The 16,261-nt window shown below is 46.9% G+C and overlaps 8 protein-coding genes across 8 annotated transcripts; 4 read left to right on the forward strand and 4 right to left on the reverse strand.

Annotated features, from left to right (window-relative positions):
* The first annotated feature begins 79 nt into the window (after positions 1–79).
* Positions 80–2,998, forward strand: DFJ58DRAFT_677493 (glycogen synthase). Its single transcript, XM_041383145.1, has 6 exons — positions 80–602; positions 655–1,134; positions 1,184–1,786; positions 1,835–2,269; positions 2,322–2,398; positions 2,450–2,998. The coding sequence occupies exons 1-6, from the start codon at positions 99–101 to the stop codon at positions 2,610–2,612; spliced, it is 2,262 nt and encodes a 753-aa protein (XP_041249341.1). The 5' UTR covers positions 80–98; the 3' UTR covers positions 2,613–2,998.
* Positions 2,952–4,579, forward strand: DFJ58DRAFT_762514 (integral membrane protein DUF92-domain-containing protein). The gene is made up of 5 exons (XM_041388554.1): positions 2,952–3,307; positions 3,363–3,642; positions 3,706–3,985; positions 4,037–4,186; positions 4,234–4,579. The coding sequence occupies exons 1-5, from the start codon at positions 3,115–3,117 to the stop codon at positions 4,300–4,302; spliced, it is 972 nt and encodes a 323-aa protein (XP_041249342.1). The 5' UTR covers positions 2,952–3,114; the 3' UTR covers positions 4,303–4,579.
* Positions 4,580–5,847: 1,268 nt separating this feature from the next.
* On the forward strand, positions 5,848–7,612 carry DFJ58DRAFT_762523 (uncharacterized protein). The gene is made up of 9 exons (XM_041388555.1): positions 5,848–6,022; positions 6,073–6,136; positions 6,188–6,304; positions 6,357–6,460; positions 6,519–6,677; positions 6,804–7,004; positions 7,088–7,107; positions 7,169–7,235; positions 7,367–7,612. Exons 1-9 carry the CDS (start codon positions 6,019–6,021, stop codon positions 7,495–7,497), a joined length of 867 nt encoding a protein of 288 aa, XP_041249343.1. The 5' UTR covers positions 5,848–6,018; the 3' UTR covers positions 7,498–7,612.
* Positions 7,613–8,242: 630 nt separating this feature from the next.
* Positions 8,243–9,744, reverse strand: DFJ58DRAFT_837119 (uncharacterized protein; the record flags this gene model as incomplete). The annotated part of the gene is made up of 9 exons (XM_041392339.1): positions 8,243–8,661; positions 8,824–8,958; positions 8,989–9,013; positions 9,063–9,271; positions 9,320–9,459; positions 9,499–9,503; positions 9,538–9,554; positions 9,603–9,629; positions 9,723–9,744. The coding sequence occupies 9 exons, from the start codon at positions 9,742–9,744 to the stop codon at positions 8,243–8,245; spliced, it is 999 nt and encodes a 332-aa protein (XP_041249344.1).
* Positions 9,745–10,854: 1,110 nt separating this feature from the next.
* DFJ58DRAFT_837120 (uncharacterized protein) lies at positions 10,855–11,545 on the reverse strand (the record flags this gene model as incomplete). Its single annotated transcript, XM_041392340.1, has 2 exons — positions 10,855–11,032; positions 11,064–11,545. The coding sequence occupies 2 exons, from the start codon at positions 11,543–11,545 to the stop codon at positions 10,855–10,857; spliced, it is 660 nt and encodes a 219-aa protein (XP_041249345.1).
* Positions 11,546–12,436: 891 nt separating this feature from the next.
* DFJ58DRAFT_722554 (uncharacterized protein) lies at positions 12,437–13,151 on the reverse strand (the record flags this gene model as incomplete). Its single annotated transcript, XM_041384898.1, has 3 exons — positions 12,437–12,514; positions 12,575–13,002; positions 13,049–13,151. 3 exons carry the CDS (start codon positions 13,149–13,151, stop codon positions 12,437–12,439), a joined length of 609 nt encoding a protein of 202 aa, XP_041249346.1.
* An 898-nt stretch (positions 13,152–14,049) lies between these two features.
* On the forward strand, positions 14,050–14,421 carry DFJ58DRAFT_652397 (uncharacterized protein; the record flags this gene model as incomplete). The annotated part of the gene is made up of 1 exon (XM_041381684.1): positions 14,050–14,421. A coding segment is annotated over one exon (372 nt), but the record flags the coding sequence as incomplete, so codon positions are not given.
* A 765-nt stretch (positions 14,422–15,186) lies between these two features.
* On the reverse strand, positions 15,187–16,228 carry DFJ58DRAFT_722556 (uncharacterized protein; the record flags this gene model as incomplete). Its single annotated transcript, XM_041384899.1, has 5 exons — positions 15,187–15,331; positions 15,424–15,733; positions 15,783–15,875; positions 16,015–16,144; positions 16,190–16,228. 5 exons carry the CDS (start codon positions 16,226–16,228, stop codon positions 15,187–15,189), a joined length of 717 nt encoding a protein of 238 aa, XP_041249348.1.
* Between the last annotated feature and the right edge of the window lie 33 nt (positions 16,229–16,261).

Raw genomic sequence — 16,261 nt, forward strand, 5'->3', positions numbered from 1 at the left:
GGGAAGGTTGATAAGGGTCACGTGGGTATGAGGTCAGTCCTATAAGACGTAGCTCAAAATCATTTGCTCGGCTTTGGATATTTGAATCACCCAATAATATGGCCAGCTCCATCTCCACAGATGTCGTGCCTCCCAAATCGCTCACCATCGCCATGCCTGACGATCCCGTGAAGCGTGATGTCCAGAACCCAATCCTCTTCGAGTGTGCTTGGGAGGTTGCTAACAAGGTTGGAGGCATATACACAGTCATCAAGACCAAGGTCCCCGTGACCGTGCAGACGTACGGTGATCGTTACACCCTCATTGGTCCCCTCATTTACAAGACAGCTCCTATGGAGGTTGAAACGCAAGAGCCCACAGATCCAGCTTTAGTCGCAACACTCCAGTCCATGAGAGCACAGGGTGTGAAATGCCTTTATGGCCGATGGCTCATAGAGGGTGCTCCACGTGTCCTACTCTTCGATACGGGCAGCCAATATCACCGTCTTGATGAGTGGAAGGCCGATCTTTGGAATCTTGCAGGCATCCCATCACCCCCCAATGACCACGAGACAAACGAGACCATCGTCTTTGGTTATCTTGTAGCATGGTTTCTTGGCGAGGTATGTGGTTAATCTACTCCAACTGATTCAATCCCTACTTATCAACGCTCAGTATGTTGCACACAAAGCTTATACAGCTGTAGTCGCCCACTTCCACGAATGGCAGGCAGGACTTGCTATCCCCCTCGCCCGCAAACGCCACATCGATGTTACCACCGTTTTTACAACACACGCAACCCTGCTTGGTCGCTATCTCTGTGCTGGAAGCGTCGACTTCTACAATAACCTATCCTACTTTGACGTTGACCACGAAGCTGGCAAGCGTGGCATATATCACCGCTACTGCATCGAACGTGCTGCTGCACACTGCGCGGATGTTTTCACGACCGTCAGCGGAATTACTGCATGGGAGAGTGAGCATCTCTTGAAAAGGAAACCGGATGGTGTCCTTCCAAATGGCTTGAACGTGGTCAAATTCCAGGCAATGCATGAGTTCCAGAATCTGCATGCGACTTCCAAGGAGAAAATCAATGAGTTCGTTCGTGGGCATTTCTATGGTCACTACGATTTCGATCTCGAAAACACCATTTATGTACGTCGTGCCCCTCTTCTGTATTACTCTAACCGATCACATCCTCTAGATGTTCACAGCCGGTCGGTATGAGTACCGTAACAAGGGTGTCGATATGTTCATCGAGTCCCTTGCTCGTCTCAATCACCGCCTCCAGCAGAGTCAGAGCAAGACCACAGTCATCGCATTCATCATCATGCCCGCTACTACCAATAGTTATACTATTGAGGCCCTTAAGGGTCAAGCCGTTATGAAACAGCTGCGCGATACCGTTACCGAGGTACAAGCCCGTGTTGGCGCACGACTGTTTGAGCACGCCGCGCGGTTCCACGGCGAGGGTCGCACGGTGGTCGCGCCAGAGGACCTCCTAAGCGCAGAGGACCAAGTCCTATTGAAACGTCGCATCTTTGCACTCAAACGACACACTCTTCCCCCGATCGTTACACACAACATGGCGGACGACTCGAACGACCCGATTCTCAATCAGCTACGTCGCGTACGTCTCTTCAACACATCGGGAGACCGCGTTAAGGTCATCTTTCATCCCGAATTTTTGAACTCAAATAACCCGATCCTGGGTCTCGATTACGAGGAATTCGTGCGAGGTTGCCATCTGGGCGTATTTCCAAGTTACTACGAACCATGGGGATACACTCCCGCGGAATGCACCGTGGTACGTTGTGTATTCTTTGTATCGTGCGATTCGAGCTCATTCGAGTAGATGGGTATCCCTAGTGTTACAACAAACCTCTCCGGATTCGGGTGCTTTATGGAGGATTCGATCCATAATCCCTCTGACGAGGGTATCTACATCATCGACCGACGCACCACCTCCATTGATGATAGCGTCAACGCGCTCACGAACTCGATGTTCGACTTTGTCAAGAAAACGCGGCGTCAGCGGATCAACCAGCGAAACCGCGTCGAACGGCTCTCGCCACTTTTAGATTGGAAGAATTTGGGCCTTGAGTACGAGAAGGCCCGGATGCTTGCGCTTCGGAGGGCTTACCCTGATGCATTCATTGGCGCCGACGAGGACAACGGGGAAGATGTGGAGTGGGGCTTTGGAGAATTCCCAGTTTCTGTCCAAGCAAGTCCGAGGCTCAGAATTTCGGGACTCGCGACACCAGGTGATCTTGGGACACTTACAGAGGAGGTAGGCATCTTTTGTCATGAGGGTGAGTTGGGATGTATTGATTGTGGCATAGATGCAACGCTTGGAAACCAGCGATTACATGGGCCATTGGCCGCGTACAGGGGAAGATGATGAGGACGAATACCCCTTGTAAGTGCTTTCTAACCTACTGGTGTTTTACTCATGTGTTCTTGTACCCAGCCCTCTCGTCATGAAAGTGCGCTCGCGAGCGTCGTCCGTGATGTCCGGGGCAAGCACTCCTGGGGGTGGGACATTCAAGAGCCTCAGCGAGCACGATCTCCAAAAGGCGGACGCTGTACTCAGCCAGGTGAACGGAGTGTCTACCGCCTCTGCAATTGCATAGGTGACACATCTCTGGCTGAGTATACAACCCGAATCTAGGCTCTGTGATATCGAATGACTCAAGCTTGGTTGTTGGCTTGGTGCTAGGATTCAGAAGCCTTCATGTCACGAATGCACGCATGCTCTTATCTTCTCTAAATACCCCGGTTTTTGACTTCCAAGAAATCTGGTTACATGTTTTCTGGTCATCTTCATGTCATGATATATGTTCAGCTATCGAGATTGGTACTCATTTGCTTTTATGTCTTATGCTTCTAAATTGTACGTACGTCTTAACCAGATATGTTGCATATCCGGACTCCATACGCATTATGGACTCTTTATGTATCCAAAATACTTTCTTGATTGCAATCGAGCACAGATCTTACATTGGATCTATTCTTCATCATCACTGCCAGAAATGCGACGCCGAGATATCGGTAGCAACGTAAGGTCTTTATGTAATGGGAACATATGTATGATGCTCGCGAACTGCTCGGACGAGTCCTCGTTTGTTGACCATCATGGCACCCATCCCTTTGATACCGTTGACTATTGCCACTCTGCTCAGTGTACATGGACTGCGCTCGCGATCACTCTCCTTCTCCGGTGCGGTGACCGCCTTCGTAGTTGGCTTCAGCATTCTTGCAGTGCCTGTGCGGACCATTGGGATAACTCTCATTGTGTTCTACTTGATCGGGTCCAGAGCCACCAAATGTAAGTGTCAACCTAAATGAGTGATTCCACTGGCATGTCTTTTAACAATAATTAGACGGCAAGAAGCGGAAAGCTCAGCTTGAAGATGACTATCAAGACGCTGGCTACCGATCTGGCGCCCAAGTTCTCTGCAACTCGTTCACCGCGTTACTTGCGAGTGGAATATGGTGTCTTGCCTTTGCGCCTGACATGTTGCCGTGGAGTCTAGTCAAATCTTACACTCACTCTGCTTCAGCATTGCTGGAGAGTGTGCCATACCAAGATGGCCAATGGTGCCCACTGGACGCAACGGTATCAAGTGGATTGAGTCGCGCGCTGATCTTTATGGCGCTTGGGTAAGCTCCGCCCTTCTACTTGATGGATCTTGTTCATTAGCCTATAAATAGTCGTACCACCAGCCACTTTGCCTGCTGCCTGGGAGATACTCTCGCGTCAGAACTCGGTATCCTCTCTTCCCGCCCGCCAATCCTTATCACGACGCTAAAAACGGTTCCACCCGGTACAAACGGTGGTGTCTCACTCGGCGGGACACTCGCCAGCTTATTTGGCGGTTTGTCCATGGGCGTAACAATGTTCGTTTCACTCATTGTAGAGAATGAACACTGCAGGAGCAGTTGGATGACTATTCTTCCGTCACTCGTATTCTGGGGTGGTGTAGCGGGTGCTGGCGGGAGCTTGGTAGGATTTAACTTATCACAATTGTGCCGTATATTAATGCGATAACACTAGCTGGATTCGTTCCTCGGAGCGACCGTACAGCGCACACGCTACTCAGTTGACAAAAAGATCATTCTTACCGGCCATTCGGCGGAACCTGATCGCGGGAGGAAAGACACTGTCAAAGTTATTAGCGGACTCAATTTATTGACAAACAATCAGGCAAGCTAATTTTATCCTATTCTGTCTTGATGCTAATTGTCCCACAGGTCAACCTGCTGTCATCGATAGGGACTGCGCTTGTTGTCGCAAGATTTGCCTCAACGTCAGAGACATGATCATTTCTGTGCTTCAATTTCACCTGTAGAACTCTCTGATCGCAGCTGTATGCCTCCAACCATGCCACCATTCAATTTTTCTCTTGACAGGAATCATAGGAGATACTATAAAGTATTCGAGTCAGTCCGGGTTCTTTGTGCAGTGACATTGGCTCGAATATGAGACTGGTTGCAGTGTGCATTCTTAGACTTTTCTTTGCAGGTTCCTCATCTGGAGGACTACTCTGATGTACGGATGCTTAAGCTAGAAGATAATAGCTCCGGCCGCGGTAAATTGGGTGATGAGGCACACGCTGGCCATTGTGATGACCTAATAGATCTGCTGAGTATAGATTGCAGGAACAGCATAGATACTCAAGTAAGATTCGTAATTATGTGTGAGCTAAGACAATAGTTCATACCAAGTACTAACGGGCTTGCATAGATAAATCGGATTGCATCAGCAAAGTATAAGGACTAGGTGCCTGTTCTCTGCGCAAATACGATGCCAGGACTGACATGCAGATGAATATCAATACCATCGCTTAGACTGCACTGCAAGGTCAAACTGATACATCACACATGCATTAAGCTGGCCAAAAACGTGGAGAGAAGCAGCATTGTGATTGAAGCTTGAAGCCGTATCATTGTGGTTACGAAAGCCTCGATCCCACTGGTGGGCAAGTGCCAACGCGACGCACTTGTCTATTTAAAACCTCGACCTCTGGATGGCGAGCGACCCGCATGCGTGGATGGTTGACGCCCATTAATATTGACTGTTACTGCGACGCACGTGTCTGAAATAGCAAAACTTGAAACCCCTAGTGATCAACACGTGTGTCTACAACAAGAATTCAGACCCCATGGGCGAGTGACAAGCCGCATGTGTCTGTATTGTCCACAAGAAGACTTTGGTAAAGGGCGTACCAGTGTCAGCGACGTGCATGATGCACATATGACGTTGCGGGGTATCACACGTAGATGGGATTACCGCAAGGCACTAGTTCACTACTTGATGCGATCATATCGCTTTGCAGCCGTTCACGGTAGTACCGGCCAGGGCCAGTGGCAGCTGCCAAACCCGGCATTTTCCTTAAGATTTCTTGTGCGCTGAATATGATGTAGCTTTAGTATGCGTGGATATTGCTTTATGACAATAGATAAACGTGGCACTACCTGAGGGCCTGAGGTGCAATGAAAAGTCACCATCAAATGCACTTCTTTCACGAAGCTGAGAGGATATGGCCGTTCGGGCTAGTTCCGAGGGGTGAACTGCCGCGGTTAGAGCTAAGTATCACCATTCTAATGACTCAGTGCTAATTAACATGCTCCTGAGACTCGGATTCGGACGAATCTGCAACCGAGAATTTTAAACATGTGTGCACTTAGAGTATTAGCTGACAAGGTTTAACGTTCGGAAGACGCTGCTGCAGGAGATTGATAGTTGTCGGAATAGGTTCCGGAAACGGAATTATGTAACATATCTGATAGCGATTAGGACTCAGGACATGTGATAGCGTGTGATCCATAAATATATTGTTTGAGCACATGGCCAAGACACTGCCAGTGAACGAAGGCTTCCAGATTCACCCATTGAATCTTCGGAATGAACCCCAGCTGGCCGTAGCACCGCCGGCTAGCATTATGCTTAAAGATAAAAACATATCAAAGTTACAGACGCTTTGTTGAATCCTGCCTCCATCTTTGTATCACTAGCAAGTACTATAGATTGCCATTATGCGTCTGCTCACGTTCCTTCTAATTATGCTCGATGTGCTTACCTCTCTGCAGGTCTTATCATCCGCGACGACCCTGCCACTGTCGGCGACTATGTGGCCAACTACATTGCCAAACGGTAGTATCCTCGTCCATATTTCCTCGCCCATGACTCATTCCTTTCCCCTAGCATTAATGAATTTGCACCGACCGCTGGCAAACCTTTCGTGCTAGGACTCCCAACTGGCTCCTCTCCTATCCCAACTTACAAAGCTCTCATCAACAAAGTCAAGGAAGGTAGCCTATCGTGAGTGCTGAACAATACATTTGAAGTTGCGTTTATCCATTCATGACTCCAGGTTCAAGCACGTTGTCACTTTCAACATGGACGAGTATGTCGGCCTTCCTCGCGACCACTCAGAGTCCTATCACACATTCATGTTCCGCGAGTTTTTCTCCCATAGTCCGTCTAGCCCGCTCGCTCTCGCTGAAAGAATCCTGTACTAATTTCATAAACGCAGTCGATATTCCTCCTTCCCAAGTGAATTTACTAGATGGGAACGCTGAAGACTTGGTCGCGGAATGCAACGCATACGAGTCCCGCATCAAGCAGTATGGTGGTATCGAGCTCTTCCTGGGTGGTATCGGCGAGGATGGTCATATCGCATTTAACGAACCCGGTATGTCTCGTTCCTTTCGCCACTTCACTCCCTTTGACGTTGTATCACCTGTGACTTCCCTACCGTATCATTGTTCTATCTTCTTTTCACGTTCATCAACTGAATAAATGCTCTTTCCTATCAAAGGCTCGTCCCTCGCCTCCCGGACTCGCATCAAGACACTCGCTTACGACACCATCCTCGCCAACGCCCGATTCTTCAACAACAACATTGCTGCTGTCCCCCGTATGGCCCTTACAGTCGGTGTTGCCACAGTACTTGAAGCCAGGGAAGTCGTGGTTGTGGTCACGGGCCAGAGGAAGAGCTTGGCTCTTAGTAAGGCTATTGGTAAGTCATGGTTTCAGGCTATCTTCGGGTTCATTCATTGGTATTCTGGTTTCAACTTTTTCGTGGTGTGCACTCACTTGCAGAGGACGGCGTAAACCACCTTGTGAGTAGGCCGTTTTTTTAGTACCTTGCAAAAACTCACGTTGACGTGACTCTCAATGTAGTGGACTCTTTCTGCGCTGCAGCTCCACCCTTGGGCATTGATTGTAGTCGATGAGGATGCTACAGCTGGTGCGTGCTGTCGTTCTGATACATACAACTTTCGGTTGACATACAGACGCTGTCCTGTCACCCCTCACTTGAATCCCACTTTTCTTGTCCACCATTCTGAATGAAACAAAAACTACGGAACCACGATTCAGAGCTGCATGTCAAAACAGTCAAATATTTCAAGTCAATTGAACGCGTGCAAGACGAGGTGGAGCAACGGCAGGCAGAGCTGAAGGCCAGAGGTCGGACAGAGCATCAGGGGCAGGTTGGTAGTATGGAGTGATGTTGTCTGTCCATACTGTGAATTATCGTAACGACGCTCGGCCGCGCCAGTCCCCGATACATTTGTATTTGTATAGAATTTCGTGCAAATTTTGACCATGAAATATCAAACCAAACATGCATCGCGAACATTCAGGGCCGTTTTGGCTGCCAGCTATCTGGTCAATGTATACTATAGCCAACAGGGTCTCTGGTATAGTGTTTGAACCGCCAATGGTGCGCCGGGCATGTTGGCAGGTACACCTATGACTGCCACGTAACCCTTGTAATTAGAGGTGGATGTTGGTTGCCTGGGCGCCTCTAAGTACAGGTAGATACAGCAATATAGCGCTTGGATGGATAATTGCTGGGTATTTAGCGTGGGTACTTAGCAAAAATCAACAGTAGTCGGTACTAATTAGGCACTAGGTACCTCGGCAATGTCCCGGCATGCTATTAATATCATTCCCACTGGCAATGTGACGTTCCTGGCCTCGACGACGTTCGGCAAGTCCCGTAAACCTTTCGTCCTCACTGTCTACCACAGCGAGCTCGCATATCAGCCTTTCCCTTCACCGTTTCACATCGGATCTTTTTGCAGATGAACATGCGGCGTTATATAAACTAATCTATAGGCATAATACACCTATTTAAAGTGACATGAGCAACTGTAAGAAAACTACGACTCTTTGGGGTCACTGCTGGACCCCTCCTCATCACTGTCTTTGATGAATTCAGCACTTGTGGGTTGGATTCTCTTCTGCCTCTCAGGCTGCTTGCCCCCTGCGTGATTTCTGAGTCCTCTTAGAATCACCCTTGGCCATGGTGCCGTCTGTAGCACCTTCAGCAGCAGGTGCTTTGCACTTATGTGTCTTGCCTGTATCTGAGCACTTCTTGCGCACCATGCCGATCACCTCGCCTGCATCTGAGCGTCGTTGAATATCCATGTGGAGGTCCTCGAGTTCACGCTGGGTGAGCTTCTTCCAATGGCATGCACCAGTCACCAAAGCATCACGAAGAGTGCGTACTTCAAGGATGGTGTGCATATGGGATGGTGCGATGAAAGGGAGGCCCTCTGGCCAGCCATCTAACTTGACTCCGTAGACCAGTACAATAGCCTTCTCGTAGTTCTGATAATTCATCTGCAGGTCCATTTTGCCTGTTGCGCGTCCTAATGAGACGTCAGCTGAAATGAATGCGAACAAATACAAGAAAAACATATGAAGTTTGCTCATCATTATCAGCAGCAGCTTGCTTTTGCAGGGAGGGGAGATCTTCGCATTCGCATATATCTAGTTATGTATGCGATGAAACTAGTCAATAAGTGGAGAAGGAGCAAAGAACTCACTCTTCTTTTGATTGCACACCCACTCTTCAAACTGACACGCAACATCGTCAAGCGCTAAACTCATCTGATCCTCCCAGAATTCATGCACATTGTCCGTCACGATCCATGTCAACTGAACTTGATCGTTGACGTGTCCTCAAACCATCAGGACAGTCACGTACACACCGGCTCGATCACGGAGTGCATGAAGCTAGACAAAGTTGTTAGTCATGTGTACATACCACGCAAAACATACTTACCTCCTTTGAGATCCGATCCATCACTGCGACTGCGTCTCGAGCTGCCGAGACATTGTTCGCGCAAGCTCCACTCATCTTGAGGGCACGGTACTCGTTTAACTGGTTGATGTAGTATTGTTCCTCCTTGGCCGACAATTGCTTATACGCAGGGTCACTATCAATGATATTCTGAATATCTTCTAGGCTGTACTTGTCTCCACTAGGGCGACCTTAAGTCCATCGTTAGATTATGTACCCTTCGTATGTAACCTACGTACCTTCGTTGAGTTCCTTGGACTTGACATGCACAATGCATATGCATTGCACGCGATGTTCTCGATGGTAGTACATTTTGAGACCAAAAATATCCTTCACTTGCTTGTCGGAGACATCGTGAGTGACCGCAAGCTCGTGAAGTCTGTTAGATTGATCTTGAACAAACGACGTTGACACGCACGAAACCTGTTTCGTACATGATCATGGACACATAACATACTCTCGTACAACCTAATACTGCCAATAAAGGCAGTTCTAATTTCTTATGGCTTTATTACAATTTACTATAATTTTCTTGAAGGTTTTTCATAGCTACATGAATTAATCATTCATATTACGTACTTAGCACAGTCAATAAACTGTGTTAAAACCCTTATCCTTTCATTAGTAAGCACATTCCCGCACCTTTCGGGATTTTCTTGTACATTTTCCCACCTAATGAGCCATATTCATGTTAACATCTTAACATCTCAACATCTGCGCAGTCATCATCTGAGCAGTGTCAATCTTCTTATGTAATCTACATTTTGTTTAATGATTAGTCATAGTTTCTGGACAGTTCCAAAATAGCAGTAACCTCTAAGTGAACATTTGGACACTGAGTCATAGTGAGTCACACGGAGTCATTATGAGTCATTTCCGTTATGACTCATGCCAAGTCATTATGAGTCACTATTCCATATTTAGTAGTTGCATAGCCACCTGTAGAGTAGTATATAAAGGGACATAGTTTCCCTCTTTGAATAATAAGATCCCTTTTTAGAGAGTTTGCGTATCTCTCAGAAAGTTTCTCACCCCTTAATACATATCTGTGTGAATACTGAGTGAATATTAGTTTATTCCCTCCACTCTTTTGTCACTGTTTCCCACGACATGCTGACTACCTGAGGCCACCTCTAAGTCACATTAAATTACTCTAGCTAGTGCACGGTTACTAGTCGTCCAGTGTAGTTTCACTGCAATTCTCTTTACGACACAGGAAATCAATTCTGTGGGGAGAAATCCACGTACTTTAACGATTGAGGACAATAAACAGGACTTATACTTTAGTCAACAATATTAAGAGCTTGGCCACTTAAGATTACATCAAGAAGGTGTATTCTAGTCTGGACTGCGTCATTACTCATTGTGAGATCCTGAGCAGCAGAAAGGTTGGTTCCAAAGCCACGTATTTGATTGATTCAACTGTATCCGACTCCTAGTTTGATCTCCCCTGATTGTGAGAATAAGGAGTATCCCAGAGATATTGCTCTGACTCACCACGTATCACTGTAATTCACGTAACTTTCCGTAATCTGTGTACTGTCGCATCATTATCCCTGAAGAACCCTAAGTACTGCATCAAGCCAGTTAATGGGCATTGTTCCTGAGATTTCCAAATATCTCACCCCTTTTAGTCATTGGTAAATTTGCTCAAGGAGAACGCAATCTATATTTGCATCCCCACAAACGACCACATTATCAACCGTTGGTATTTGTCTGAACCATTGACCGTGGAGGATAAGTGAAATTTGGTGTTTTTATTGCCTTTCACATCCTAGTTAGACAATGTGATGGCATCTTGAAGCTTTTTCCTCTTCTCTACCTTTTGTGCCATTTTAATCACATGGGATTCTCGCTCGGCAATTGTGAGAGGTCGATGGGTGACGCGCATTCGTGCAGGTATCACAGGGCAAATGGGATTTCGAGCAGCCCATGAGGAGCTGTCTCCTTTTCTCCATGATACGGTCAGTCAATGATACTGACGCAGGAACAGGGAGAGGGCTGTGACAGGGAGATGAAGATGTTTCTCGGCCCAGGGAGCTGGTATCAACGGCAGTGGTGGAAGAAGTTTTGGGGACTTGGACTGGAGTCATGGCTGCGGCAGTAGGATCACCTCCTGCACCTGGGAGGCTGGGGAGAGTTGCAGTGCCCTCCCCTTTGTCCGTGAGCAATGACGAAATATTTTTGGGCAGGTCTGTCAGCATTGATGCCATTGCAGCCATGACCGCCGGGTCATTCCAGTTGATTCTGGAGCCGAACTCCTCAATGGGTGGAGGTGGAAAGAATGAGTATGGAAGTTGATGAGGAGTGAGGCTGAACTCCTCCTCGTTGGGTGCAGGCGGTAAGAACGAATATGAGAGTCGATGGGGAGGAATAGTGTTGTACTCATCATTAATAATACCGCCAGCGTTGTGTTCCAAGCCCTCGAAATTGAATGAGGGCAGTTGGTGGTGAAATTTTGACATGAGTCGTGCTATTGAGTCAGGGTGTGCCGAGCATTTTGCCCTCGTCCTGAACCCGCAAAAATTTAAATTATTTGCTCATCAAATTAATCAAACATCAAACATACCAATCTTGAAGGTCAGTGTTAAGACCGTACTCAAGTAGTATCGGATCCGAAGGGCTTCGGCCTCAGCTCGTGCGCTGTGCCCCTTTCCCGAGTCTTGCCCCTTATTTCAGAGAGCTAAAGTATCGCGTCTAGTGAAACGGATAAGTATTGCAATGGATCCGTTAAGACTTCCGGATATCGAACGTATAGAGTAACGGCCAATCCGGATCGGATCCGGACTAGAAACTAACGGGTGAGGACTGTCCGAAGACAGAGGCGGATATGTAGACTATAGGAATCTATCCTAAGTCTCGGAGTAGACAAAAGTAGCGTACTCAAGTCCGGATGGATAACGGAGGGACTCAGAGTCCAGACGGAATGAGTGCAATCTAAGATGATATTCGAACTGATCTACTACAGCGCATATACAAAGGTTTATATACTACGGATAGCTAACGGAATGATCAATAAGCAAAGGTGCGAGGCTATGTACGAAAGTATAAGCAAAGTCTAAGTGGAGCGTATTGGTAAGTTGGATGGATCACGAATCATGAACCGGGAATGAAGTACAAGTAAAAGCGGATTCGTAAGTGTAGCGGATCAGTAAGCATAGCGGATCAGTAAGCATAGCGGATCAGTAAGCAAAGCGGAAGTAAAGGATAACCGGTATACCGGTGTACAGGAATACCGAAAGGAGATGAACGATAGTTAGAGTTATATGAACAGGAAATGAAATAAGAATCAAAGCGGATCTGTGGACCGGACGATGTATATGTTCATCGGATCTGGATCGGATCTGAGATCCAGATCATCGGATCTGTAACCGGATATATGGTATATGACAGTCAGCGACTTGGAGTCTGTTGACAAGCGCATCACGTGAGACCTAAGGAAAACCCCCCTGTGTGAGTCGTGCCCAAAATTCATCACAGAAAGCACAACATACCTGTAATGGCGCATCTAGATAGTCAGATTCCGGCTCTTTGGTGCAAAAGATCTCCACAGGGAATGTGCAACCAGGAATGGTGAAGATTGGGCACCCAAAGAAGCACCCACGCAGGTGGATTCGCATGACTGGCGCATCTGGATGGTTGGATTCTGGCTCTTTGGTGTAAAGGATCTCTACGTGGTATGTGCGACAGGGCATGGTGAAGATTGGGCACCTGAAGAAGTACCCGTGCAGGTGGATTTGCATGACGGTGATTAATAGCGCGTCTGGGTTTGGGCACCCGAAGAAGTACCTGCGCAGGTGGATTTGCATGACGGTGATTAATGGCACATCTGGGTAGTGGTATACAAGGTACATGCGACCAGGAATGACGAAGACTGGGCACCTGAAGAAGTACTTCGAGAGTTTCTCAGCATCCAAAGTTGCTGAGGTGACGATTAGCTTTACAACTCTGCAAGACGTCGGACTAACCTGGTGGGAGCGTGGTTGGTTGAGGTTGGTTGAAGAAAGTAGTGACTTGGTCACTGTTGAAGAAGGTAGGTAGGAGGGTAGGAGGGTGTTGAGAACTTACCATTGATGGGGGCCAGGTGTGACACGCTGACTCAGAACAACGGTTGATTTAGGCAGCCACATGCCCAGCCATGCACACTGACCACTACAGAAATGACAGCCGATTTGGGCAAGCGACCACTACAAAAACAACAGCCAATTGGGGCAACCACGTGCCCAGCCGCAGCCATGCGCAAAGCCTGCAGGATACAAGCGAAATAAGTGTGAGTGCAAAGTACTGAACACAATTACATACCTGACTGCTGCTGACAAATTCAACATCTTCATGGAGTGTGTAAAGTGAGTAAAATAAGTGATGAAGAAAAGACTCATCATGCTGCGTGTACTAAGGTGAGAAGCCCCTTAGTTCGTCTAATTCAGAATTCCCCATACAGATTGATTCACGCTGATCTTCAAATTTCAAATCTCACCAGCACCAGTGACTAATGAACTAGTGACTTTTGACAAGTCACGCTCGATCATATCCTGCTCTGATGACACGCAGAGAAACGCAGCAGCAAGCATCCGCACATTGGCTTGCAAAGCCAGGGCAAGTCTTACGATGACCTATCCCATAAATCTTACTGAAAACTACATACTAGTGTACGAGCTGTACAAAATGAAAAGGCACACATACAGATGGCAAGGTGAGTATTTCTGTCGACATCAATTTCCAATTATCTAATCGGACATTGCAGGAAGCGCGCGAGGTAAGTCGTCTTGCAGCTTTGTAGACATTCCTGATGTTGAACTTCACAAAGCGTTGCTACAGAACTGTACCACAATTCAGACAATCAGCATGAGCCTGAGCACCTCGTTGGTAAGTACTCGTACTTAATCCTGCTTCAAAATACTGATTTTAATTATAATTTACAGGTAGTAATGAATCCTCCGACGACAACGTCCTCCAGCGGGTTGAACGGACCACTGTCGAAGATGTCCGCATTGCCATCAGCGATTGGCAGTTTAACTGGGGTCCAGAAAATATGTGGGAAAAGCAGTTTAATGACTGCTTGTGTGCGCAACAAGAGTGTAACTCAACCTTCCGTTTGGTGGACACATTCTTTAGCATTTGTGAAGACCATGTGCAGTCAGGGCGGGAGATACTCAGTGACCTAAGGAAAATTGCTGTTGGATATTGCAGGAATGGCAGGGTAATGAAGGATAAGTTTATTCAGATATATGACATGCTCACTGTCATCTTATCAGAGGTGAGGTTCTTTGAAGTCAAACTTGATGAATATGCTCCCTCCATACCTGCTTCGAGGCTCTCATCTGTACGTTACTATGAATGAGCTTAATAGACATACTACAATCCAATAAACATTATCCATCAAAATCCTGGGTGTGATTCATAATTGAAATGGCATAACCTGTAAGACTTATGCTGAAATGATGAGTAGCAAACATGGTGAACAGGATGGCGAACAAGTTTGCTATATTACACAAAACACTACTGGGAAGCAAGATATAGATGTAATTAATCACACCAACCTGTCTGACGGCATGGGGATAGCCTATTTGTTCATATATGAAAGGTCTGGTGCTTCAATTTGTGATGTGGAAGCACAGACATAGTACTCACTGGTTTGATGCTCACAAACTCGTTGAACTTGTTGCGTCACTTAAAGTGGCAACTGGATCACCGTGCTTCAAAAGTGTCAATGCTGTACTATTACTTCGACTACCTTTGACTACTGATCTAAAACACAAAAGAAACATTCAAGTAACAGTTACTCAAGCAGGCACACTCAGAATAATGAATTAATGCGAATCTTAATGCTCATTCAAGTGTAGTGTATGCGTATAGGGGACTTGATCTACTCAGAACTCAGATTGCAGATCAACAGATCAATACACATTTTTATTTTGCTTGTAATAGAGTCAATGGTTGGACGCAACAACTATGTATATAAAAACTACGTATATCCAGTCTAGTACCGCGTGACCTGGCTCATCTGTTCTGACAGGTCCTCAACATGTGTCCAGATACTATCCTCGCTGGAAGTTGCAGACAAGGCAGGTGATGCAGAGAGAATGGTATGAGGGACATGGGGTGGTCAGAAATGACCACCTACATGGGGACGCGCTTTCACCGCGCCTTCCTCATATTTCCTCATATACAGGCGCAAAGCATCTGCCCAAGTCTCTTGCTTGACCTGAATGGCTCCGCTGATGCCCAGAGTATGTTCACCGACATCAAGCCTAAAATAGTTAGACACATAGTTAGTAAATTGAGTGGAAATGAAATGAAAAGTGATGTACCAGTGAAAGAAAATTCCTACCTCCTGACCCACCGTAACGACCCAATAAGCATCAGGTTTTCGCCGGGATACAGCACACGCAGCTCGCTAGGATGAGGGATGGGTGGGACGTAAGGAGCAATGTGCTCCGTGACATCTGTGAGGGCATCTGTAAGAGGGCCACCAAGATCTGATCTTTGATCAGATCCTGGTGTGGAAGGTGGCAACAGGATGCTGGATTGGTGCGAAGAATTTAATAGTATAGGCGGGGGTGCACGAGGACGAGGGTTAGAAAAGGTGATGTGTTCCTCATCGGTGATAGTTGTACACTGCTTGCTGTATGTGATAGTCTCGAAGGGAAGATCTATATTAAAAGTCAGCTGGCTTGAGTTCAGGTATAAAAAATCACGCACCTGATACAGTCATTGCCTGTAAGAGTTCCTCTAACCCATGACATCTACCTGAGGTGGTCGAAGAACTTGTGGAAGAACTGTCGTCCGAGACATCTAAGATCAGCAGCTTAGACAGAATGCAAGGTCAGTGGTCATGTGAATCAATTGTCGCGCTTCAAGCTTTCAAGTTTGTTGATTAATAATATATGCGTCAGAACATGCTAACAAAATCCTGAAATCGAACGCGACTCACCACTCAAAAGGTAAGGCAAATCAAAGCTGATCGCAACCAGCACAGTTTCCAAGTGCATGCGAATGAGGTTTATGGGCCAAAGGCACTTGCGACTCGTGCCGTCAAGGCCTGTGAAGAGCAGCGTGCCCGACTGCAAGGTTAGTTTTATTTCTATTAGCCAATTTCAAAGACTTACAGTTTTACTTCTACAGCGATGTCCCCTGAGGAGCGCCATAGGCTCGAGGCACTTGCCCAGTAACAGGCAGGT

Source organism: Suillus subalutaceus, assembly GCF_016647625.1.
Source record: "Suillus subalutaceus strain FC151 chromosome Unknown DFJ58scaffold_8, whole genome shotgun sequence".
NCBI classification, from domain to species: Eukaryota; Fungi; Basidiomycota; class Agaricomycetes; order Boletales; family Suillaceae; genus Suillus; species Suillus subalutaceus.